Source organism: Lygodium microphyllum, chromosome 6 (genome assembly GCF_053477565.2).
Source record: "Lygodium microphyllum isolate KBCC chromosome 6, Lygodium_microphyllum_v1.1.10, whole genome shotgun sequence".
NCBI classification, from domain to species: domain Eukaryota; kingdom Viridiplantae; phylum Streptophyta; class Polypodiopsida; order Schizaeales; family Lygodiaceae; genus Lygodium; species Lygodium microphyllum.
Genome location: NC_141140.1, coordinates 67,815,946 through 67,842,433, shown reverse-complemented (window position 1 = coordinate 67,842,433; position 26,488 = coordinate 67,815,946). Strand labels below are relative to the sequence as shown.

At 43.0% G+C, this 26,488-nt stretch overlaps 1 protein-coding gene across 5 annotated transcripts in view; it reads right to left on the bottom strand.

The window, feature by feature from the left end:
* Positions 1–26,488, bottom strand: part of SAB (HYPERSENSITIVE TO PI STARVATION 4) — a 129,882-nt gene that overhangs the window by 69,663 nt on the left and 33,731 nt on the right. For 2 of the 5 annotated variants that reach the window (XM_087679596.1, XM_087679597.1), the window contains 7 exons: positions 22,688–22,950; positions 22,355–22,577; positions 10,587–10,760; positions 10,404–10,481; positions 9,906–10,148; positions 7,643–9,772; positions 5,577–7,509 (listed from right to left, as the gene is read on the bottom strand). In XM_087679596.1, the coding sequence (XP_087535722.1) occupies positions 5,577–7,509; positions 7,643–9,772; positions 9,906–10,148; positions 10,404–10,481; positions 10,587–10,760; positions 22,355–22,577; positions 22,688–22,950 (5,044 nt within the window). Of the gene's footprint in view, positions 1–5,576; positions 7,510–7,642; positions 9,773–9,905; positions 10,149–10,403; positions 10,482–10,586; positions 10,761–22,354; positions 22,578–22,687; positions 22,951–26,488 lie in introns of those variants that run through there. The other 3 variants (XM_087679598.1, XM_087679599.1, XM_087679600.1) reach the window with 3 other exon arrangements.

Sequence of the window (26,488 nt, the reverse complement as noted above, 5' to 3'; positions counted from 1 at the left end):
CATAAGAATGACACTTGGGATTTGGTTTCCTTGCCTACAGGCAAGAAGGCTTTGCCATGCAAGTGGGTGTACAAGCTGAAAAATACCCATGGATACCCCAAGCCGGCATACAAGGCTAGACTGGTAGCAAAGGGTTTTAAGCAGGAGCATCGTGTGGACTTTGATGAGGTCTTTTCTCCTGTGGTTAAGATGACCACCCTGCGCTTAGTCTTGGCTTTGGTTGCTCAGCTTGACTTGGATTTATGCCAGATGGATGTCAAGACGGATTTCGTACATGGGGACTTGCATGATGAGATTTATATGGAGCAGCCTAAGGGCTTTGCAGAACCTGGCAAGGAGCACCTAGTGTGCAAATTGAAGAAAAGTCTTTATGGCTTGAAGCAGGCACCTAGGGAATGGTATCATAAGTTTGATGCCTTTATGCAGTCACAGGGCTACAGCAGGAGTGCTATGGATCCGTGTCTTTACACGAGGAAAGCCCGTGATGGTTCTTTATTGATTTTAGTACTCTATGTGAATGATATGCTGATAGCAGGGAAAGCTCATGATGAGCTAGATGCTCATAAGACTCAGCTCAAAAAGAGCTTTGAGATGAAAGATCTGGGACAGACCTCTCACATACTTGGTATGCGAATTAGACGCGACAAGCATTAGGGAATCCTCTACTTGTCACAGAGGGAGTACATTCAAATAGTAGGAAGTCCACTTCCGACTATGTATTCACCTATGCTGGAGGTGTTGTTTCTTGGATGTCCAGGGCGCAGAAATGCATGGCCCTTTCTACTACAAAGGCCGAGTATGTTGCAGCCACTGAGGCTTGCAAGGAGGCCATTTGGTTGGATCGTTTGATTGCTGACCTTGGTATTGATGCTACCCCTACACTACATTCGGATTCTATGAGTGCTATTCAATTAGCCAAGAATTCGGTCTTCCATGTGAAGACGAAACACATTGAGATGCGATATCACTTCATACGTGGGGTCGTTGAGGACAAGTCTGTTAATCTTGTCAAGATCTCGACTGACCAAAATCTTGCAGATCTGCTCACGAAAAGTCTCTCTACAGAGCACTTTGCCTTCCTCAGGAGGTTGATGGGCGAGGGATGAGATGACATCTTTCCTCATCCTGTTGTACGTATATACATGTTGTACTGTCTTTTTCTTTTTCTTTTCACTCCTCACTCGAGCAAATTCGCCTTTAATTGGGAGGTTGTTGGGAGTAAAGGTGCCTCTGTCTAGCCGTTCGTGTATTATCACACTGACAGTCACTGCCACTGCACACTGCAGATGGCGGGCACCCGTCACCGTCACTTTATTCTTTATTCTTTTAGTGACAGTTTGAATAAAGGAAGGCCCGGTCACACATTGTGACTGTTGGAGTTTCCATTTCTTGTCTCTCTCTTTCTTGCTCTTGCTCTCCCACCATAGCTCTCACGTGCAAGCTTCGATCCTTCTCACCTTTCACTTCGAAGGAAATAGGCTTCCCCACATTTTGAACTTGCATATGAAGCTACCGAAGAATGTTGATGTGTTCCCAAAGCGAAAAAGACTTATTTACGGACAAGGTCCGCATATGCACCTCCAAAGAAACTCTCTTCATTACGGTCATCCAGCTATACATCTGATCGAGCGCTAGTCATATCTCTCGAGCCACCGTTAAGTGCTCGATGTGAACTATCACGGCTATAGTGCAAGACAGAAAAAGAAAAGAACGAATCCTGGCATTCAGTTTGTCCCAATGAGACTGAGCCTTGATCAACTCCACACGAGCATTGGAAGAGAGTTTCGACTCATCTCTTACTGAGGGCCTGTTAATCTCCTCCATCACAAGCTCCGCCAAATCATAAGACTCCAGAATGACCAACATCATCACCCGCCAGATGTGGTAATTGTCACCATCAAGCTTCTGATCTGATGGAAGATCCAGTAGGATAGGCACCTTCCTGTCCATGATCACTTGGAACTCCAAATCAGTCTCTATAGACATATTCACCTGCAATGCTTGCACAAACACAAAATCAGCCCTCTCTGACTATGTATGTGCAATCTGTTAGGGATCTTTCCTCCACTTCCCGAGCCTTCTGTAGCCGCCGGAGGTGATGAAAAGGTAAAATCTGCAGTGGAAGGCCTAAAACATAGCCTTCCTCCCCTTTGATCAGCAATAACCTGCAGCAAATTCACTAGCTGAACTCCTTTCCCGCACGCCTACACTCGCTTCAGCCTTGTTTCAATGCGCAGCCCTCCCACTCGCCCTCGAATGCTGAAAACACAACCTTGTGTCGCGCTGAAATCTCCTCTTCAGGTAGGTTCTTCAATCAATCCGCCCAACTTCACCACTCTGACACCATGTCAGAGTGCAGCGATGCAAAAGCGTAGGACAAAAACTGAGAGAGAGTCAACACAGAGAGAAGAGAGAGAGAGAAAAGGAGACAATGTAACACAGAAAATCTGCAGTATAATAGGCTGTACAAGAGTGCAGAAATATACACGGGTGTAGAGAAAATATTTGTGTGTGTCTCCACCTTGAGAACCTTGATCTCCATCAGCCCGCATACTATTAGTCTCAGCATACCAAACTTTGTCAAATGTTAGATCGAAATATCTGAAAGTGTGCCACAAACTTAGTATAAATAGCCAAGAAAAAATAGTGCAGTAAATGCAGCCGACTGCATAAAATAATGATAAAATTTGTTCTGACTGCAGTCTGCCACGTGGCACCTGCACAGACTGCTGACGTGGCTGCTGACGTGTCCTACTAACGTGGCTCCTATGTTGTCCGTACTGCTGATGTGGCGCGCTACTGTCCAGGAAATGACTCTCTAACAGCATCATGCCAACATTGCCATACATTGGGTATGTATTCCACTTGCCATACCCGAATACTTTGGTACTTGCATATCATGCATAAGGTGGTTATATGCCAAATACATTTGGTCCTTGCATCCCCTTGGCAGAAGCATTACCAGCTATTTCTTGGAAAACTAACCCACAACCAAAGTACCATTGGTGACCCACATTAGCATGCATGCCTTGTTATCCAAAAAGCATTGGATTGGCACTTCCAAGTTGGCCTTATGATTGTTGTGTTTGTCTCACTAGCATCAATCACTTTTGGTCATTATCCACGTTTGGAACATCATGTTGTTGCATTGGCTCGAATCATGTTAAATGAATCTTGTTTATACAATGGAGTGGAGCTCAAAGATAATCGCATTGTCCTAGCTGATCAAGCAATAACAACAACTAGAAGGAATCTACACTGTGAAGGGAGCAAACCTTAGTCCTTCGAGCAAAGTGTCAATGACAAGGAAAGGAGCTACTCTATGGAGGGAGCCAAATGCAATCCTTCAAGCAGTGGAATGTCAACGTAGACATTAGAAGATGAAGGATAGTAGTAGAGGGAGTAAGACGCAATCCTCAAGAGCTATGGAGGATGGAGGATATGCTAAAATCTCTCTAGGATGATGGCTTCTCTCAAGGCAACTACTGGGAAGCCCTTCAAGAGTGAAGAAAACAAAAAACGCAAGTATCTGATTCAGGGTTGGTAAAGAGGTTGTAACTTGTTGTAAATGGCCTCAATCTTCTGCAAACACAGCCTCCATAAAGTGGTTGATGGCTGGGAACTCTCACCTGGGTGCAGGGGTGGCAGCACGAGCTGGAAACACACAATAATGATGAAGATAATCTATTGAACCAATCTGGGAAGGAGTGAAACTAGCAAATGTAGCAATGAAAGTGATGAAGAAGAGGTCACTAGGCTGAAAATGCAGGTTCTGAAGCTCCTCTGACAGAGCAATAGGCTAGGCAACAGCCAACTAAATCAAGTCAACAGCAAATAAAATCTAGAAGGCAGTACACGAGCCACTCCTACAAGAAGCATCCACTAGGCATGGGAGAGGTGAAGGTGATCAGCAATCGGTGAAGAGGGAGAGGACCGAAGAATGAGAATGAACTGTGGAGTGAAGATGAATGAATGGTCATATGCCCAATTTATAGGCATGAAGCAGATAGTGTCACCAACACTCGTTCCCAAGCTGACTGGAACCTATTATAACCTGTTTACACTTGTGTTTTGCATCACAAAGACTCCTAACAGCTGGCAACATCATTCTAAGCATGTTCAACAAGCTTGCACTCCTCTTACCGCTGCGTTTGGTGGACAATTGTTCTTCCACAGCAATCATTATCAACAGTTTTGTGTTTTCTCCTCCATATGTCTGCCTAGTAATCATCTTGATAGCAGCCATCATTCCAAAGACATTAGATCACCATCTTCATCAGCTACAACTCCTAAGGACTGCCTTTTGCTCCCTCTACTGCTGTCTATCATCAACTAGTGTCTTCTCTAACATCCCCCTTTTCCAAGGACTACATTTCATTCCCTCCACAGAGCATTCTTCTTCACATGTGTTGTCGCCTAATCAGCCATGATAGTGCAGTCATTTTTGAGCTCTCATCGACGTCGTCGACTCAACTCTACTCACCTCAACACCAGTCCCAAGGACATGGAACCCTCAGGCTCCTTCACTATATCAACATGGTACATGATTCATCATTTCATTTACTTGCTGTGATTCTATCTTAGTGTTGGCCATACACATGCTATGTTCCTCCCTGCAAACCCTAACGTCTCTTTACAAGCATCTCCTCAAGCTGGGTGGCACCTCCTCCAAGGGGTATGGGCAGGCTGGAGTGTGAGATGTCTAAAGAGAAGGGAGAGGTTAGAAAACTCAAAGAAGAGTGGAAGGAGCAATAATAATCACTGAGAGAGAGTGAAAGTGGGATGGATGCCCACGTCCTTTTATAGGGGATTTTTGGGCATTTGTTCTACTAATAAAATAATGCCTATTTCATTCAAAAAATCTTTTTAGGTTGTTTTTTTGGAGTAAACTTAGGCCTAAATGCATAATCATTTTGTATCAATGCAAGCCTTTAATCTTCCTGTCTTAACAAAATTTAATCTGAGTTTGCTTATAACAATGCAATGCATAGTTCACTAGCAAGGCACCTTTACATTGTGAAAGAGGGAAACAATGTGAATAGGGATGAAGCCTATAGGAATGTGAAAAGCAAGATCACCAAAAGCCTCAAGCAAAGCAGAAGAAAGCAGCTGACTGGCAGCACGGAGCTTTAGAATTTGCTAGGCCATATAATCCTTCTACACATCAATGTATTATTATTGGCTAATTTGTCAGCTGTCAAACAGCCCCAAAACATTACCCTAAAAAGTATATATTTTGTTAATGAGGCACAAAACTTATGTAGTGCATGAACATTCTTCCAATCCCCAAGCCTTTGCCATCATTGCATTTGCTCCAGGTCATGATCCCATGCCCATCCTCTTGAGGTGAAATCAACCGATCTCCAATTTACTACTAGGAGAATAAACTGCTGGCCATTCTTATTACAACAATGATGCAACAGATGTGGAAGCAAGACTGAAAAACCAAAAACATAAATGTAACTGTTCATTCTTTCTTGGGAATTTCCAGGTCCTGTTATGATTTGCATGGTTTTCATCATAGAGTGAGTGTCTTACTGTCAAATGAATAGTATCGGCAAGCAGTTTATGTGTACCTTGGCTCACAGATATGGAGTCTGAACCTTTCCTGTTGGGAGAGGCATAACATATTGCCTTTTCTTGACGTGATGGAGATGCGGAAGCACTGGATCCCTTAATATTCAGCACAGAGGGTCCAGAAACTGGCAATCCCAAATCCAACTCTGGTGCTTTGTTCTGTTCTTCAATCACCTTTCTTTGAGCATATTGCCTTGATGGAGATGGCTTGGGTGGCTCAAATGCTCTGTAGATGTCCTCCACCCAAGCCCAGACTGCATCCCTGTTGGGAATAGTCCACAGAAGTTTGAGACTATACAATGAAACACGCAAGCAATTATCTGGTAATACTGTGTTGAAACCATCATCATCACTAGGATCTGATCTAGTTGGATCACTGCCACTATCAGGGGAAAACTCCGTTGCTTTGTTACTTGATTTTGCACGGCCCTCCTGCTGCCAGGAAGATAGTCGAGAAAGTTCAGCTTTTGGAGCTTGCTTTCTCAATGAAAAATAGTCTGTGGTGAAAAAAAACCCACTTTCTGTTGATTTTGACAAAATCCTAGATGGATCATCACCCGTTTCCGGATACTCAATGTCATGTCTTACACACTCAGACGCCTTGCCCTTGTCACTGGTTCCCAATAACTCATCCCCCTTCAGGTTTGCCTTAAGCATGTGCAAGTCCAATCCCTGATAAACAAGCTCAAGGATATCACGTTTGCTATCAAATGCATATTGCTGTCTACCACGGCTATAACAAAGTTCATATCTCAACCTTTTCATATTGAAAGTTAAGCCTTCTGCAGGATCATCCTGTCCCACTGAACCATGCTTTATTTGTGCTGGAGTTGCATCAACTCTTAACATGAAATCGGTGAGAACTTTATCAAATGAAAGATTTCCTGATCGGGGGACTCTAACCACACCAAACCTAGGCCACTTTGAGAATGTGCGAAGTTTGTGAGGGGGGCTGTAATATGTGCTCCACCATTTGAAGATCCATATCAGATCTTGTCCACCTATGTTCATTGTAGGAATGTCAGATATTTCTGTTGTTTTAGCAGGAGAAGATGCACATGTTATATCATTGGACATTCCAAGTACAGGGGATGTGTGAAGATGGTGCTTTTGCACCTCATGTACTGTTCCTAAGCTTTGCTCTGTCAAGAGTGAGTCCCCCAGCTGAAAGTTCCACCTTAAAATCAGGGAAGTGGAACGAAAAGGATCGTATAATTTTTCACGTGTTACATGCTCTATGGGAAGTGCATGAAGATAGTGGAAGAGTGGTTTGAGTGTCTCACAATCCCAATCCATTGTTATATCTAGTTGAAAAGAAGGAGATTGAATGCAGCTCTGAACCAACCTCGAGGGAAATCGCCTAATATCTTGATGAGGTAAATTCTCAAAACTGGTGATGCTAAGATTAAATTCCTTGGCCACAAAAGAGAGGTGCCCCTCTTGCTGCTGAATATCCATTAAGCCAGCTTCAATTGTCAGCATGTCTCTTTTTTCATAAGGATCTGTTGTAGCCAGAAAAACCCATTTGAAATTTGTTGAGACAATTGAATTCCTTCCATGAATATAATATCTCATATCATCCCACCAAGGCAGGCTCCGTTCTTTCTTGGCAGGTTGAGGAAACATCTTTAACGTTTTCAAGGATGTGCGAACATGAAAAAGATCAGCACCTGAGAGGGGCTGTGTATTCTCAATCAAATCATGCACACTCAGATCCGCCCTCCTTAAAGCAACAGTGAAGGCATAACTCAAATCTGTAAATGCAGGCTCAAACCCCACCCCATAGGCAACTTCGACTTTATCAAACTCAAGTGGTAGCTCTGAATACATTTTGAATGGAGGTGTGGTTCCTCTCTCTGAACGTAACATTGTAACTTTCCGCCACCTACCTACATATATGTCTTGAGGCACTTGTCTTGGGAAACAGGTAGCCTGTGTATCCACACAAAACAGAAACACGTTCATTAAGATGGGAGGGAAATGATTAAACCCTTTTATACAGTTCGCACAACAATTTATTGTCATAAGACCAACTTTTTTGCTTAAGCAAAAGAAATTTTCCAACCTGTCTCGCAAAAACTATCTGTCCATCGCACCGGCCACTTGTAGCTGCAAGCATTGGAAAAGTGTAGTCCCGAAGCTGAAGCACAAGTGATGAGGTTGCAATCCTTACACGCTTGCCTAAAATTCTAGAGAAGGGTATCTCAACTTCTGAAGGAATACAATCCAGTTTACGTATTTGTTTGATCATTCCTGGGATGGCCCCCTCTATATCCAGCAGAATGACTTCCAAATTGGTAGCTTTTACCAACACCAGAGATCCTCTGTTAACACTTGGCCTAAATCCTGATTGGAAAGCACTCCTGGGAGATCCTGAATCATCATAGAGATGTAATTTCTTACAAGCCCTATAATAGGCCTGAAAAGTCTGCCGTTGCAGCAATTCCTTAAGCCCATTGCAGAGACAAGGATCAGAAAGATCTAGCTCTTTAACTTTAAGCATGCTGTCAAGGTTGCAAGACTTGAGGAGTTCAGTATCAAAGATACCAAGTTCACTTGCACTCACTCTCCCTCCATCTGAGATGAGTTCATCCAACATGCGCTCTCTGACCTCCAACTCAAGCTTATGTTTACTCAGCAAGCGATGATGCTCATCAAGCCATCCTTGCAGTGGTTCCTCTTCAATTTCTGCAGTTATACACTCGAAAACAAATCGAACAGCCCCAACAGAAGATGAGATAGCTGATTTTCTTTTCCGCTTGTCATTGGCAATGCCTGTTATCCCACATATTGAGATTTTCTGCGCAGCCATAGCAAGCTTTAAACCACGCCAGGTATCCTCAATTGCATCATCTAATGCACGACATTCTAGTCTATACGGTAATATTATATGCACACCAGAACCTTGAATAATATAATCCCAACAGCTTCTGCACTTAGAGGATTCAACTGTCACCCTTTCTCCAGACGTAGTCTGTATAGAAGCTGGAAGCCGTGCGACCTGCAAACGCTTGCTTCTAATAATATCAGCTCCATTCAATCCAACCTTTATGTCTTCAAGCAGGATGCCAACCTTAAAATCTTCAGAAAACACAGAGACTATAGATAACGAGCCTTCCACCCCATCAGCAAGTGCAGCAGAAACTTCAACATGTTCAATATCAACAGCTACATCCAGATTGTGGCTTTTGGCACCTTTTTCTGGAACCTCTGCAGCACTGGAAGCATGTTCTGGTTTTACTTTTTTTGATGCTGATGAGTTTGATTGCACTGACTGCCTTTGCAACTGAATAAAAGTCTTGAGTTGTAAAAAAGCATCATGAAAGAACAACTGAGCATCTGGTTCCCACCGTCCTTTCAAGTTACCTGCACAAAGTAAGCAACGAGGGACTCCATTGCTGAAAACAGCTGTCCGATAAACAATCTTCCCATTCTGCAAAGCTGCAATAGTGACATCAGTCACACGTTTCATCTCTGTGCCTAGTTCTTGATATACTAATGTGACTCTTTGCAGGTCCATCTGGGTATCACCTTTGTCACGATCAAAATGCAACTGCACATGTGTGATGTCTAAGGTGGATTTGCCTACCAGTTCTGAACCTTTAATGCCACTGAACATCACAGCCTTCACAGCAGCAAGACGAGGTTTACCATCCTCATTCTTTTCCATCTGAACAATACCACCCTGAGTTCCAAAATTAACCTTCTTTGGGTCAGGAACTTTTATATCCAGAAGGTGCAATTGCTCACAGAACTGTATGGAAAGCCCTTCAAGGTTTAGGTTTACTTTCTTTATCTTTTTCCCACTTTTGGCACGCTTTTCTGTGCCTTTCCCCATTTTGACTCTATTACCTACAGCTGCTACGTTTTTGAAGTGAGAAGCAAATACCATACTTGAAGAGAAAAGAGACTGTAACCGGTGCAATGTGAGATGCATAGCAGTTCCAGTGATCTCCATTGTAACATTCCTTTGATCGGATCCATTTGCAGTCTGCGGTTCAATTAAATTCCAATCAACAGTCACACGGGACATTTGTAATAAGCATCCAGGATTTATGTCCATTCCAAATAGACCTTTGTAGCACATATTCTCCTCCTCCACAAGGTAGACATGAAGCTCACCCAATTCCATGTGCATTTCAATCGCTTGTTTAAACATGGAACTAACAAATAAATGTGAACTCTGTAAGCATACCTGAAACAGCAGCAATAATTATGCAGACAAACTAGCATTAATTCCCACAATCTTCACTTCAAAGCTACAACAGTTTCTTCAATAAAGACTTGCATCCCTCCCAAAAAAAAAAGAGAGGCTAAATAATGTATACATGATAGAGAACAATCCTGTCCAGATCATAGACTGAAACTGCCACATCTGGTGCAGAAAATGTGCATCTCCAACTAATTTCCATCTTTGTCTTTGCAGATTTTTTCTTGACACCATGAGCAGGATTTTTTCTGGGCCTCATTGATTGTACAAGATCAACCCATTTCTCAAACTTGTATGTCAGTAAATTACACTGGGCACCACCTAATTTCATATCAAATTCTGCTTGCAATGGTTGATGTGGCTGTGAATGCAAAAAGGTTAACTGAAATCACAAGATAGTAAAAGAGCAGATAAACAAATATGAAGTCAGAATAAACAAACAGTTCGTCAACTTAAGTTGTCACTGAACACACATATATTCCAGAATGGGTATGCAGACGAGTCCAATAATACTTTGTAAAGCTATCTATCAAACTATCGCATGGTAATGTGAAGTAGTTGCTGATGAAATTCGCTGACAATTTCAGATTTGCATGAAGGATTTGAAGAACCTTACACGTTTATAAGCATCAAGGGAAGCAGATATATCTAGCTTCATGACCTCCACTAATGACTTATCTGCCTCCCGCAAAAGCTGATCAACACAAAAGAATCATTCAAACAAACATAAAACCATGTTGTACCAATGTTAAAAATGGATTGTAGAGCCTTTTGTCAGTAAAAATGCTTTAAAACTCACTTGAATTTCACCAGATTCCATGTGAATGTCAAGCCGGGTCAGAGAACTCCCAGAATCCTCCACATCTTGTATCTTATTGCAGCAAAACTGTATTCCAGTCACTTCATTCTCCAAAATTATCTCTTTTTCTTTGTGGCTGCACTTGAACAGCAACCTTGGCAGATTGAAACTAGCCTTCCATAAGCATTGAATAAAATTCATCAAAAATTACTGAAGCGCACTGACATAAAGACGTCAATATTATAAAAATCACTTAAAGCAATACGCATTGTTATGATTATTCTCAAACACCATAACTAGGCATTCAATAGATCACCTTCATACATACAAGATATATAAAAGGGTCTACAGGAAAAGGTTGCCTATTGTGAATGTCAGCAAACTTGAAGCCAGCTGAGTTACTGTCAAGCTGAGTTACTGCCAAGCTGGTTTCACCTCCCTCTTTCCCCCTTTCATTCGCTTTACCAGGGGGAAAACGTCTTCACTGGATCTCATCAATTTTACAACCACATTGATCATTACTCCACTTGAGTACGTTTGCAAGACAAACTTAATGCATTAGTGTATGTGTTAGCAATGTACATATCATGGCTGTAAGGGTCCAGGCACATTGTGTGAGTGCATTTCATTTCTAAGCAGAACCCATAATTATGGCTCAACGACCTGCACTAATGGTCTTATTAAATGCTGGCCAACCTGTTTATTATTTTGCATTATTACATCCTATTTATAGCCTACCTCTCCTCCCTCTCATTTTCGTTTCATACATGCACACTGCATTCACTCCAGTAATTATGAATGTGTACAAGGAAAAGGCTGCAAACAGCAAATCCACATTGCACTCCAACCTTGAGCACAATCCTTTCTCTCTCACATGCTCTGAATCCATGATTAAATGCAGGAAAAGCCATGAGAGAGAGAGAGAGAGAGAGAGAGATCTATTAACGTCTCTAGAGGACCAGAATGGCCTATGAGACTACAACTAATACAACTGTATCATCATCTCCCAGCAGAGAAGAAAACAGAATTATATCTAGGTCTACATGATAAATTGAAATGGAAAATCAAAAATATGGAAAACTGAAAAATTGAAAAGAGTATAGAGCATAGTGACAGGAAACGGCCGGAACAGCCCCCCGGCACGCGGAATCGCCGTCCCCGGAATGTATCCGTCATGGACCGCGTTTCCAAATGATGGAACGTTCCCTGTCCCGTTTCAGACAGGGAACGCAGCAGGGAAGAGAGAGATCTATTAACGTCTCTAGAGGACCAGAATGGCCTATGAGACTACAACTAATACAACTGTATCATCATCTCCCAGCAGAGAAGAAAACAGAATTATATCTAGGTCTACATGATAAATTGAAATGGAAAATCAAAAATATGGAAAACTGAAAATTTGAAAAGAGTATAGAGCATAGTGACAGGAAACGGCCGGAACGGCCCCCCGGCACGCGGAATCGCCGTCCCCGGAATGTATCCGTCATGGACCGCGTTTCCAAATGATGGAACATTCCCTATCCCGTTTCAGACAGGGAATGCACGTTCCCAGTCTGAAATGGGACAAGGAACGCCACATGGCAAAACTTACCTGCGCCCGGTCGCATCCTGCTCCTGCCTGCATCTTGCTCCCACCTGCATCCTGCCCCTAGCCACCTTCATTCTCTTCCTTCTTCTTCTTTCTTCTCTTCCTTCTCTTCCCTCTCTTCCTTCTTCTTCTTTCTCTTCTTTCTCCTCCCACCTCCAACCTCTTCCTTCTCTTCCTTCTTCTTCTTTCTCTTCTTTCTCTTTCTTCTCTTCCTTCTCTAGGTTTGGTGTTCCCGTTCCTACTTACTTCATGAATTTTGATTTTTTTAATGCCGTTCCCGTTCCCACGTCCCCGTTCCCTAGGTTTGGCGTTCCCGTCCCCGTCCCCGTTCCTCGTTTCATGTTTCTATGGTATAGAGTATCTCCCTCTCAATGTATGGAATCCACCAAGACCTTGCAAGCTACCTCCGACTGAGTCATTGTGGTAATCTTCGTCTATAACGAGCAATCATGATGCAAATGTGTCGTATATGATCATGCCTACGTTGCCGAGCACATACCCTAGGGTGTCATGCTCTGCATAATGCTGTAGCTCTATCTACTGTCATGCCACCTAATGATGTCCCTCAATGGTGACTATCAGAGGGAGATGTAGTGTCTAAGGTGAGGGGTCAGCTATACTCAAAAAGTCTATAACTACTCTCTGGAGAGGTGGATGTGGCTGCGGTTGCCTTTGATCCCGTAACAATGTTGCTCTGCACTGTTACAGCTCCAATAAGAAAAGGCCCAGACATCTCTGGTCCTCATAGTCCATCACCCATCTCAATGGTCCAAAGCCCTCCTTAAAGATGCAATGGTAGCGGCCTCGGAAATCATAGTATATAGTGCATCTACAAATGTTGAGTTCCTCCGTCTCTGGCTCCCATCCACAAAGCTAGCACATCCTCTCTTTGCTACAACATGGCTCCATCGACCTGTCTCAATCATCAACTAATCTAATGAGGTGTGGATCTGTTCAATAGCAACTCAAAGCCCGTGAGAAAGTTGAGCATCCATATATCTCAGCCTCGCTATGAAACCATCATGTGAAAGTTGCAAGAAGTGACACTGGTATTGTGCCATCTTCATGCCTAATGGGAAAGGAGGCTTGGACCAAGTCCTCTTCGCCATCACTTTGGTGATGTCTGCTCTAATCACTATATTCAACTCTAAACGGCTGACTCAAAGTGGGACAATCAAGGCTGTAATCAAACAGTGGCAATCTATCTATATTCATGCCATCCAAGTTCAACCACATGCTCATATGTGCATACCAACACTGTCTATCTCCCTCTGCTGCAAGTTGTCTTGAAGACTCTACAACTAGCCTAGGGTATCGGTCTTTAGGGAGCTGCCATATCCTCTAGAGGAAGGTGATTGCCTGGAATAGTGCCTCCACTATCATGGGTGCTGCAGCCAACTCTACTCGGATGGTCTCTTGTAGTACTGAGGATACATGCTATCATCATGACCAGCACTCTCTCCATATGTTCCCAACCATCATAATGTTGTGCTTCAGGTCCGTTACAGTCCATGAGGGACACCTGTCTAATATGATAAAGGATTGGGCCCCAAATGGTTGCTCCATAGAGTAGTGTGGACATAACTAAAGTGTCAAACAGCCACAATTTGGTACGGGGCTCTTGGAACTGTATGTGTGCAGACTCTCGCTCTAGAGTGCCCAAAGCTACATATGCCTGTGCAAGCCTGGCCTTCGAAGTCTCCTTCCATGAAAATTGTGGCCCTTTTGAAAGTGACCCCAAGGTATACATATTGTCTGATCATTTCCACAAATTGACCATCATACATAAAGTGATGCTTGAGCATGTCACCCAAGCTGGCAAAGTGTTAAAGACCATAATTTTAGTCTTTCCAAGATTAACCTAGAGGCCTTTCTCTTCACAAAAAACATGCAATGCATCCAAATATCGTTGTAGCCCCTCAAGTAAATTTGAGATGAGCACAACATCATTTGCATATAACAAAATTGACATCAATACCCCAAAGAGCTAGCTCCCATACCACCCCATCTTTGTATGTAATCTGAAATCTCATCAATGTACAATCCAAGCACCAAAGGAGAGAGCGAACATCCTTGCTTTACACCAATTGTGCTAGACAGTGAGTCTATTGTGCCTCCAGGCACTCGTACTCTACCTGTCACTATCTCATACAAAATATAAATACACCACTACATATCCTCTGGTACCCCAATGGTTCGCAACCTCTACATGAGTCTTGCACGTGGCAGCGTATCAAAAGCTTTGCGGAAATCCACAAACCAACAATAGATTTTTTTCCTTCATGATCAATCCTCCTCAATCAAGGCCCTCAACGTGAATATATGGTCTAATGTATTGTATCCTTGGCAGAAGCTGACTTGTCCTGTAGACCATATCCCCTTTGTTTCAGCCCACCAACTCAACTCATGCTCCACAATAGAGGCATATATCTTCGCTAGCATATGGCCAATCATAATAGTGCGGTAGTTGTTAGCGAACAATGGATCTCCGCTCTTAAAAATAGGCACTATTGTGTGGTCACACCAACTTGCTAGAAACCCCTCACATACAACTCTATTGAAGATATTTGACAAGATGGAACCGACAATAGATTTTTTGCCTTTGTGATCAATCCTCCTCAATCAAGGCCCTCAACGTGAATATATGGTCTAATGTATTGTATCCTTGGCGGAAGCTGGCTTGTCCTGCAAACCATATCCCCTTGGTTTCAACCCACCAACTCAACTCATGCTCCACAATAGAGGCATATATCTTCGGTACCATATGGCCAATCATAATAGTGCGGTAGTTGTTAGCGAACAATGGATCTCCGCTCTTAAAAATAGGCACTATTGTGTGGTCACACCAACTTGCTGGAAACCCCTCACATACAACTCTATTGAAGATATTTGACAAGATAGGGACGAATGCATAACCTGCATGTGCAAAATGTTCTACCACAAGGCCCCATTCTTTAACCTCCAAATGGCATCCTCACCATTTTTTCCGTAAAGAATTCACACAATCTTGGCCTAGAGTTTGATGGACAAAGAATCTACTCTTGTGATGGAATGTCATGCAATGCACTAGCATGTTCATGCCATACCATAGGTGATGTCAATTGAATTGGGGATTGTCTACCATGAAATTTTCTCCATGCCTTCTTGATGTCCCTGCTCAAAAAGAGCTGATATATCTCAAACTCTAGTTTGGCTAGATAATCCCTCTTCTTTTTCCACACAAGTCAACAGAAGACATTCTGTGCATACTTGTATGTGCATGTCCCTAGTATAACATCCCTCTGTAGGTGGTGTTTGCACTCATCATCATACCAAGCATTTTCAAGGGCAGTGCATCTGCGTGGTGTAGTAGAGCCCATCTTACATGGGAATGCCTTTGTAGCTGCTGCATGTAAAACCTTCTGTAGAGATTTAGTGACATCCTCTAGTGGTTCACACTAGTCTAGCTGGCTTGAGCCATCCCGTACTGCATCATTATAGATATGTGAAGTTTGCTCTAGAAACTCAGTGTGTGGAAATGTGTGTACATGTGTGCATGTTTCTTGTATTTGACCACATGCCAGGGTGAATTTTAGGATTGCATGGTCAGCTGCTAGACCGATCAGCTTGTCAAATATCTCAAAATTCTTAATTTCTAAAATTAACGCTAGCAAGCCCATTACATAGTCCACAATGCTGGCTCCTTTTTGTTGTTCCAACAAGTGAAAGCATTCACTCCCAGCCATCTCAATAAGCCATTGAATATATAGCTAATCTATGAGCACTTCCTAATGCTAGCAAATGGGATCCATATGCTATCATCTCCTTATCTTGAGATGTCCTATCAAGCCCTAGTTCGACCAATGCCAACTCCTTAAACATCTCATGTTCAATATCATAAAAGGCTGCCCACTCGTTTCCTGTTCAAGCCTTAAAGTCTCCCGTTAGTAGTATGTCCCCAATGCTTGCACACATCATAATTTCCTCACGTAGTACCTCAATTGGTGATCCCTCCCCAGGGGCAAATGTTGAATAGGCAAGTGGGAAGTAACATACTACAACATATAGATCCCTCAAGTGCCCTATCCTTAGCCTTACCCACAAATATCTAGCCTGCACATCTCATGACACCACATGAGTCATGTCTTGGAGGCTCTAACGATAAAGAATAGCCACCCCCCCCCCCCCCCCCCAACCCTCTGGTTCCCCTTGGCCTAAGAGGCTTAGGCCTATATACACTCTCCCATTTGTATCCCACAACATCTGGTAATCTAGAACTTATACATTGATGTGTCTCTGTATACATAGCTATGTCTATCCCACAAAAAGTATCCTCAAAATAACCTGCATTAAGTCTCATTGAACCATTACAATTCCAAAGGGACATCCTTAACATCTCATAGGCTGCATACCATCATTGTGACCTTCGTTTTGCTATGATTACTCTGCCATCTCTATACACAGCATACTTGCCTTCTTTACGTGCCTCCAATACCATTGACATGCTAGCCCTTCTATGCTATAACTGTGTAGGTGTGACATCCTCATTGAGATAAACCTTTTTGCCTTTCAAAGCCTTTCATTTTGAGAGGAAGGCCCTCTTATTATCCATGTCCTCAAATTTTAGCATGAGGATCCAACCTCTTTTGTCACTTGGACCACCCACCCTCCAGGCATCCATAATGCATGTCTCATTCGCACTCATCTTAGCACACAGTGCTTTAGCATCCTCTAGGGGGGTTCCTTTTTCAACCCACCCTACCACACGTACACGTAATGCATGGAGTTTCCTTTTTGCTTCCTCTTCTAGTGTTGCATTCATCATTTCTACTTTGTTCTAAAGCATCCCTTTGTTTCTTTTGACTACCTCGATCCATTGTGCATTTTCTTTCATTGTATGCTTGATATTTTCTACTTTCTTCTAAGCTTCCTTTACCACATTCACCCATGTGTGCATGTCCTTTTCTAGACTTTCCACCTCGTTCTTTAATTCCTATGCAACTAGCATTGTTGTTTGTGCATCCATCATTGACTTATGTATCGCTAATTCTTTCTTACATACCTCTAACAACCCTTTTAGTTCAGCAATCTCCATATCCTTGGCTGCTATGCGTGCATTTGTATCAGATCTCAATGCATCCATATCTACTTTCCAAGCATCACTTAGTTTGTTCAAGTTATCTGTTGTATCAACTAGCAGGTTAGCCTTGATTTCTTTGTATTTTGCATCATCCCAGCCATTAATGCATGATTTCTTGCCATCTCGCAATCTAAGACATCCACTCAATGCCAAGCAAGTAGGTCCCCGTCTGTTTGACCAATGAGCAACCCCCTGCTAGGAACAGACTCACTGTTGTGCTGGGAACAGACTCACTATCAGTCAGTCAGTGCATTGCTCATGATAGGTATCCGTCAGTACATCCTGGTCAGTCAGAGCCATCATTGTGGCATCACTACATTCACATCAACATCAGAGAAGAGAATGAAGAATCATGGAACTGCATGCAGGCCAGCAGGTTGAGGACCAGGGGGCGGCTACACACAGTTCCAGAGGTGATGACCTGCAGCCCAGTGAACAGGTTTTGTGCCCTTGCAGCCTCATGACTGCAAAGAAGGAACATTCTGGTTCCTGGACAGCAGCTGGGGAGCTAGGGAGACTGCACATACTACAGACCTGTCTGGGCACCAACACAGGGTAGACGTGTGCAGCTGCAGCAGTTTTGACTGCTGGCTCAGAGCCACAACAGGTTTGCGACTAGGAGAAGGCGCCTGTGCACAAGAAACTGACACACACTGTGTGCAGACCCCCTTCCTGTGAACTGTGTCATGGGTTCTGTCCAGAGGGCTGTTGGCTGTGCTGAGAGTTTGACTGGCGGACCGATTTTTTCCTTGCAGGCTGCTGTGTGTACCCTGCACGATCACCAAAGACAGACAAGACCTTCCATTACTGAAGGGGGGGTGGAGGGGGAGGAGAGAGAGAGCCCCGAAGACAGGCCGCGCCCATGTCAGAATTGAACACTAATTTCATTGATCAGGTGGTGGAGGCTTTGGGGCCTCACTCTGATGCTAAGGAGGGGGAAGAAATGGTTCCCTGTACCGAGATGACAGTACCATGCTCCAAGGTTCAGCCTGTTCTGATTTTCAACCACTGGTCAAACTCAGCAAACACGCTCTTGATGCCTTGATGGTAGATTCTGAAGAACCCCCGAAGCCTAGCATTAGGTGCGCTCCTATGCACAGGTCATGTCTGCTCCCAATGAATCTTTGGATTTGGATTGGGAGCACTTGTTGGAGTTTGCCAACAAGTTGCTGAGAGACTACGACTGGCACAACCATCATAAAGGTCAGTCTGCATTTAATTTGGAGCTCAAGGACTGTGAGAGAGGAGACCAGGAGAAGCAGAAACAGTCTGCATTTAATGCAGAACTGGATCGTTTTCTTTTTTAAGGGACTTAAGCAGGAGGGCAGCTTAGAGTAAAAGAGAGTGTGATAAAGGTCTTTTTGACCTGAAATGTGTTCAAAACATTGAAAATTTAACTATTCAACCTCTATAAAGATAAGAAATATTTATGTGGCTGAAGAAAATTTTGTCCATGAATCGCTTGCCCTCCACGTAATGAACGCTGGGAGAGAAATCCGCCCCCCAGTCCATGTGGTGATTGACATGGCAATAGTCAGACATCCACCCCCGTCAACTGGACAACCACTGTCCACAAGCACCAGTCCGTTCCACTCCCCCCACTGACATCCCATCACGAAGATGCTGCAACAGTTGTCCTGTTCCTCACTCTCTCCGGACTGCCTGTTCATGGTGCTGCACAGCCTTCCAAGGCTACCTTGCTGCAAGACCTGTCAGAGTATAACATACTCCAGCTCAAATTCTCTATCCCATTCCTCGAGACACGAGTTCGGGGGTTAGTATTTCTTCACTACATAATGTGTTTGCTGCATGAGCATTATATTCTATTCAAATTCATTCAATTTCTCATTCATTGTGCTAGTTGTCTCTGAGTTACCCTAACCCTACCTTGTTCTTTTATCATTTTGCTATATACATTTGATCTCCTTGGCAACCCACAAGTGTTAATCAAAGGCAAGAGGTACACAGCCAAAATCAAAGGCTCTGACCCCTACCTGTCAATCGAGCAACCCCCAACAAGGAAGGCAAGGTGGCGGCGACCAAAATGAAGGACAATGGCTTGATCAAACCCTCACTACCACTGGTCAGCCATCATAGTCAACTTTCTTCTCAATGCTAGAGGGCTTGACTAACTAGATATAGGGAATCACACAAAGTGAACCTAGGGCTCAAAGTCACTACTATTGCCTATATAGGTGTTCTTGGCAGCAATGCCATGGTATAGCTACAAAGCCCTAGCAACGCCAATGACTACAGAGAATGAATGCTGAATACTAAAGGCTCCCACCGGCTACAGGGGATACGTAGTAGGAAAAACAATAAAGCTATTAAAAGAATTAAATACCTTTTATGAATATGATATTATTTTATTTGACGTACTGGGAGATGTAGTTTGTGGTGGTTTTGCAGCCCCATTAAACTATGCTGACTATTGTATCATAATCACAGATAATGGTTTTGATGCGCTTTTTGCAGCAAATCGTATAGCTGCATCCGTTAGAGAAAAGGCGCATACGCACCCTCTGCGATTAGCAAGTTTAGTCCATCTGCATAGCAAAAATAGTGACTAGTACACTGAATAGTGATCTCTTGGCAAACATACTGTCAGCTACAGTACCTTGAATGTACATGCGGCTATGAGAGAATGAACAGCCAGAATCTCTCAATCTGCAGAAATCACAAGATAGAAATGACCAAGGGCAGGCCTGTCATAAATAGGGAAAAAATAATAAAATAATGCAGCAGGTCAGCCAGTCAAAAACTAGCCGACTGCAGCAAAACTGATCTGCCTGGCTGCAATAAATGCACGGCCTGCTCACAACTGCCACATGGCACTGCTGCATGCTTGTCTATCCTGCCTGGCCTGCCCTGATCACTCCACATCTGCCTGGCGATTGCTAACTGCTGGCAATGCTGTCTAGACTGCCCAAAACTACCCTAACCAAGCCTATGCCCGTCATAGAGGTGACTAAATCCTTAACACACATTTCATCACCACATGGAAGTCAAGTTCCATGGTTTCACCATTGTGAGCCACCTTCCTACTCAGGTTCTCAACATCTCTTGCTTGCCTCCTCTCTCCACCCGTAGCCTGCATGGAGGAAGGCAGCACTTGACTGACATGACCACCACATTCCTTAATGATTGTCGCTATTTTGATTGCCCTTTAATGGGCACTTAATTTACTCAAGCACATCGGCTTCTTTACGCAACACGCTCTCCTCCTCTCTCTACCCCTTCTTCAAATGCATGTCTTTTTCTATCAGATCTAACTCTAATCTTCCCTTCATATTCTCAACACCCCCCCTCAAAGGGTAGTTTGTGCTGCTTGATTACATTGCATGATTAACAATTTCTCCCGTTAATATTGGCCTAAGGCTACGAGAGTGAACCCACTGCTTAATTGCTTATGTAGAGTTCAGTGGGGGTGGACAAAGAGTCCCCCTTGCTGGGAGGTTGGCCTCTTAAGAGATACAATATTGGGAATAAGTTACAAGGGTTTTTGAAGGGTATTTGATCTCTAGTTGATGTAGTTGCTGATTGATATTCTTCATTGGTTGCTTGGAATCTTGGACTCTTGCTCTCTTTACTTTTCATCTTCAGTGTATTTGGCCTTTGGTTTGCTCCTAGCTCTTGCCTTTTGCATGGGTTCTAACTTTGGCTTGACTTCTAGCCTCTCCGCCTGCTCCCTAGAGAATAAAGTGCAAGTATAATACTTGCAACCGCTAATTTAAGAATGGCAAACCCTAATTTATGCTTGAAACATAGCTATGGCTTCTTTGGGTTTTCTTAGACCAGCTGCCAATTGAGGCCCAGACAACACAGAATCAACACTCATTCCTGTGTGTTTGGTGGACAGTAGCCCAACACATTGCACTGCCCACCGCTGACGAGAGGGTATCGAGAAATTTTTATCATTGCTGGCATTGCCATGGTGCAACTGATTTTCTTGCTGCAAACTGCCCATTGCTGTTCAAAGAGTCAGCACTTACAATTTTCACACTGTATGATAAGAATCTCACTCATTCTGTCACCTAAATCATCTGTTTCGTTCAGTGAAATGATGCCTTGTCAGAAGTGTACTGGAATGTCATCATTCACGCAGTTTCACATGGATTGTTGCTTAACAAACCTTTAATGCCATGTTTGGCATTGTTTTGGACCCGTGAAGAATCTACTTTCATCTAGCTAAGTGTCTTTTTGTAGCTTTACAGTTGGTAGCAACCAAGCCTAATTAGGCTATTATACAGCTTCCCATTTTTGGAAAGTAACAGACACGTCTTCATCATCTATTAGTTTGTATGCATGCACAACATCTTTGGTTCCCCATCTTCAAGGCTTTGGTTTGTAGTACAGCTTGTACCCTTGTCATCAAGCAGGATGCTGCAGTTTCACACATAGACAGTGCCCAGCATATTTATATAAGGGCATTCCATCTTCCCACGAGCAACAGACTCAGGTGATAATGTACAGTTTTGATTTTGATTCAAATTCTTGTGTTTCCCTTCTCCGACATAGGAGCTTATTGGCAATCAGCCTGTTGTTTCTCGACAGCACCCTACCATAGAGCTTGGCCAACAGCTATTACAGTAGCTGGAATTGTGCACCCGAATCGGACACAGCTTAGCCATATGCTTTGGGATCCTTCACCTCACATACAGGAATAGTGTGATTATACAGTGTTCACTGTCATGCTGTCTTTTGTGTTTGGGTTCATTAGGAGCGCGGCCTACTTTGTGACTTTTTTAACTGCCACTTGTACTTCGTGGCTTTTTCCACTCCCACCTCTCATGTAGGCTAGTCCCAACAAAGTGGTGATCACGCCCTGGCTTACTAAGATTCAGCTACTTCATTATAAAACCTTTGTGTGATATTCATTAACAAAGATTTCTGAAAAGAGAGTATAAGTAAAAAGTACAAGAATATATGGCGAAATAGGTTGCTCTAGGTGAAGAACATCCCATGGGAAGTATAAAAGTCAGAAACCTCTCAAAATTAGAGGTGCTCTTCTGAAGACTAAATGTAGTACTGACACAACCAACTATTGTAAAGGCAGATTACCTTCTCAGGGATATTTTGAATTGGAAATCCTTGTGCCTTTGGCCCATCATCATTGGAATTTTTGTCTTGATCAGGTTCTTCAATATGAAGATTAGCTTCTGAACCTTCAACAGATTTATCATTCTCAGTCAACCCAAGCTTTTTACCGAAAATATTCTCATTCATGTCCAGCAAGATTTCTCCACAAACAACATCAAACTGCCTAATTACCAAACCCTGTTCTCTGCAAGAGAGAAAAAACGAACACAACAAAATAAGTAAATATTGACACTCCCAAGTTTTGCATCATCATCATCACTCAGTACTTCCAAATAGCCAACACAACAATAGAACCTTTCATGACCAAAACTGCTGTTTACAGAGAGATGGTCCAGGGACAACAGTCCAGAAGTACCAACTGCATTGCCTTCAGCACCACCAACCAAGAGAAGCCTCTCTGGCAAACCCAAAGGCAAAGAATTTTCAGAGAGAATAAGCTGCTCTTTCTGGTGGATGTTGCATGCTGATATCGCTAATTTTACAGCCAAAAAAGAACCAGATTCTTTGCTATCAACAACTAGATCTAGGTCCTTGACTTCAATCATCCAATCAGGCACCTGCATTACAACAAACAGTCAAAAACTGCCCTGAAAACACTTTAATCAATACAGCTACAAGATCTAGTTCTTTGACTTCAATCATCCAATCAGGCACCTGCATTACAACAAACAGTAAAACATGGCCCTGAAACACTTTTTTCAATATAGCTACAGCAGCCAGAAGGCTTATCGCCTCAATATGAGTAATTGCTGTTAGCTTCAGATTCACACTATGGTCAGGACCAGAATGTTGGGAATAAAGGGACCATCCCTTTTATTGTCTTTGGGTGTGAACGCACCCTTACACTTTGTACTTTATATATTAAAAACCTAAAATGTGGTACGTTGTCATTGTACCGAATACCCATTGTGTCGTGCTCACTCTCACTCTCTACCGCTCTCAACTCTCAGCCCCCTTCACTCTCAGCTCACGCACAGCCTTCACTACAAACTGGTATCAGAGCTCACAGGCTGTGCACACTTTCCGAAGTCAGTAACAGTCGTCAAGCTGAGTGACGGACGAGCAGGAGCTTCAGGCACCAATCATCAGTATTTGGCAGGTGCAGGAGAGGCAATCAACAGGCTAAGGTTGATGCAGGCCAAACGGGACCTGCATGCGACCAGTCAGTGTACATGTGACCAGACTCAGCATCCGTGATGTGACCAGGCAACAAGGCGACAGGTTCAGCGCTGACGGACTGGCGCTGACGGATGTGCTGCAACCTGAGACTGGACCGGGATGGGCTGCGGCTGCCACCGGTGCACAGCGGACTGGTCGAGACAGGCTGCGACTGGCGCACAGCGGACCAGACTGGATCAGTCACCATGAACGTGGCTCACATGATAGGCAGCGGTCAATGGTTTTTTTTAATAAGGAAATACCTTTTTTTTTTCTCTCCTTCATCGGGCGTCACACGCCAAGGCACACAGTTAAGTCCTCCTCAAGGAATTTGGGGCTTTTCCTGGATTTGGGGACTTTAATGTAGAAGTGGACAATCTAACTCAGAAATTGCAAAACCGGTGCACATTTGCCCGTGGAATTTTGGGGTTTTTTCACATTTCAATGAAATTTCTTCGATTTCAGTGAAATTTGTGCACATCGGACCCGAAAAATTTGGGCCTTTTGAAGGATTTCATCAATTTGTGCAAGAATTACTTGGTATATGCACTTGGGCACTTGAATTGATGCAATTTAGAACAGATTATTCTCTTAAATTTTAGGGCTTTTGACCCAAATTGTCAAATTTGTGCTCAGGAATGCTTTTGGAGCAAAAAATTACAGTGAAATTTTGAGGATTTCACATGTAATTGTTGGCTTGGTCTCTAATTGTGTCAAAATTTGCTTGAGGAGTGCAGCAAACAATATTTTTTAATTCTGAAAATTCATTTGCAGATCTGAAAATTTCTGCAACCTTGGGATTTTCATTGCTGGTTGGTACTCTTGTGCACTGTGGTCATTTGTGTCATATTTGGGCTTGCCTTTGGTGACTAGTTAGTCAATTTGGGGCTGCAAATTATGGCTGGAAACAGTGACAGCGGTAATCTTTTGCACATTAAGAAGCTTGAGGATGCCCATAATTTTGCAATCTGGAAAAAACAATGCTATAATGTCTTGGTGCAGAAGAAACATGTAAAGCCCATCAAAACAAAGAGAATCAAACCAATAGGCATGGAACAAGACAAGTGGGATGACTTGGACGAGCTTGCTCGCTCTACCATTGAGCTTTCAGTGTCAGACAACTTGCTCTTCAACATTGAGAAGCTGAATTCAGCATATGCAATGTAGCAAAGGCTTGAAGAATTGTATGCTTAGAAAAGTGCAGCCAGCAAGGTTTATTGGCTGAAAAAACTGATGGACTTTCGCATGAAAGAGGGTGCAACCATGTCTATACATTTGAATGAGTTTAACTCAATTTTCAGTCAGCTGATTGCTTTGGATTTTCATATCGACAAAGAGTTCAAAGCTACCTTCCTGCTATGCACCCTACCTGGAAGTTGGGATACTTTCAAGACAGCTTTGAGTAATTCAAATCCTCAACTGTTTTACTCTAATGTGGAGAGTCCTTTGCTGATGAAAGAACTCAATAGGAAGAACAACTCAATAAACAAGTCTTCAAATGCATTACACACTAGAGGCAAATTTCAGCATAAGAGCAGTTCTAAAAATAGCGCACGCAGCTAATCTCGTGGAAAGAATGTGGAGTGCCAACATTGTGGAAAGAATGTGGAGTGCCATCATTGTGGCAAAAAGGGCACTACAAAAGGGATTGCTTTCAACTGAAGAAAGAGAAGGGCAAAAACAAAAACAATGAAGCCAACAAGGCTGAAAACAAGAACAACCAGCATGCTAAAAAGAGCAAAGTGAAAATAGACGAGGTTAATGTAGTAGCTCATGATAATGACAGTGACAGTGATGTACTTCTAGCTTCTTCTTTGGATGCACATGCATTGATTGCAGATTCTAAGGATGATATTCACACTTGGATACTTGATTCAGGTGCATCTTTCCATGTCACACCACATCATGAGTGGTTCTCTGACTACACCGGTGCAATATGTGGTGTTGTCCACTTGGGAGATAATTATGCATGTAACATTGCAGGCATTGGCAGTGTAAAACAAGAATTTTAGCATGGCTCTGTATTTGTTTCATGTACCTCAACTCAAGAAGATCTTGATAAGCACATGGCAACTAGATGATGAAGGCTATCACACCACCTTTGGCGATAGCAAATGGAAAGTAAGGGCTCCTGCATTGTTGCCAAGGGATCCAAAAGTGATACTCTGTATCCTTTGCATGTATCTAGTATGCATGACCATGTTGTCGCCATAACTGAGCAGCCAAGTGTTTCTTTGTGGCGGCATAGCCGGTTAAAACATACGAGTCAATCTAGAATGAAAGTACTCTCTCATTTGGGTTATTTACTGCGTTTGAGATATGCTGATTTTGAACAGTGTGATCATTGCATTTATGGTAAACATGCTCAAGCGTCACACAAAAAATCTCTCTCTCTAAAGTCTTCGCCCTTAGAGTTAGTACATTCAGATGTATGTCAAATTCCAGGGTTATCTTTAGGGGGAAAGAAGTATTTTATTACCTTTGTTGATGATGCCACACGTAAAGTTTGGGTTTATGCAATCCGTCGCAAAGACGAGGCCTTGGATAAATTTCAAAAATTCATGGCACTTGCTGAAAATCAGACCAGCAAGACGTTAAATGTATTTGCTCTGACAATGGTGGGGAATATGTGTCCAAAATCTTTCAAGACTTTTGTGACAGCAAAGGGATTAAGAGAGAGCTTACTGCTCCTCATAATCCGCCCCAAAATGGTATTGAAGAGGGTATGAATCGGACCATTCAAGACAAGGTCCGTACAATGCTGTAACGCACTGCTTTACCCCATGGTTTTTGGGCAGATGCTATTATGACAGCCGTACACTTGATTAATCGGTCACCAAATAGGTCTTTGGGGAGGGAGTTCCTCAAGAAGTGTGGTCGGACAAGCCACCTTCTCATGCACACTTAAAAGTGTTTGGCTGCAAGGCATTTGTGCAT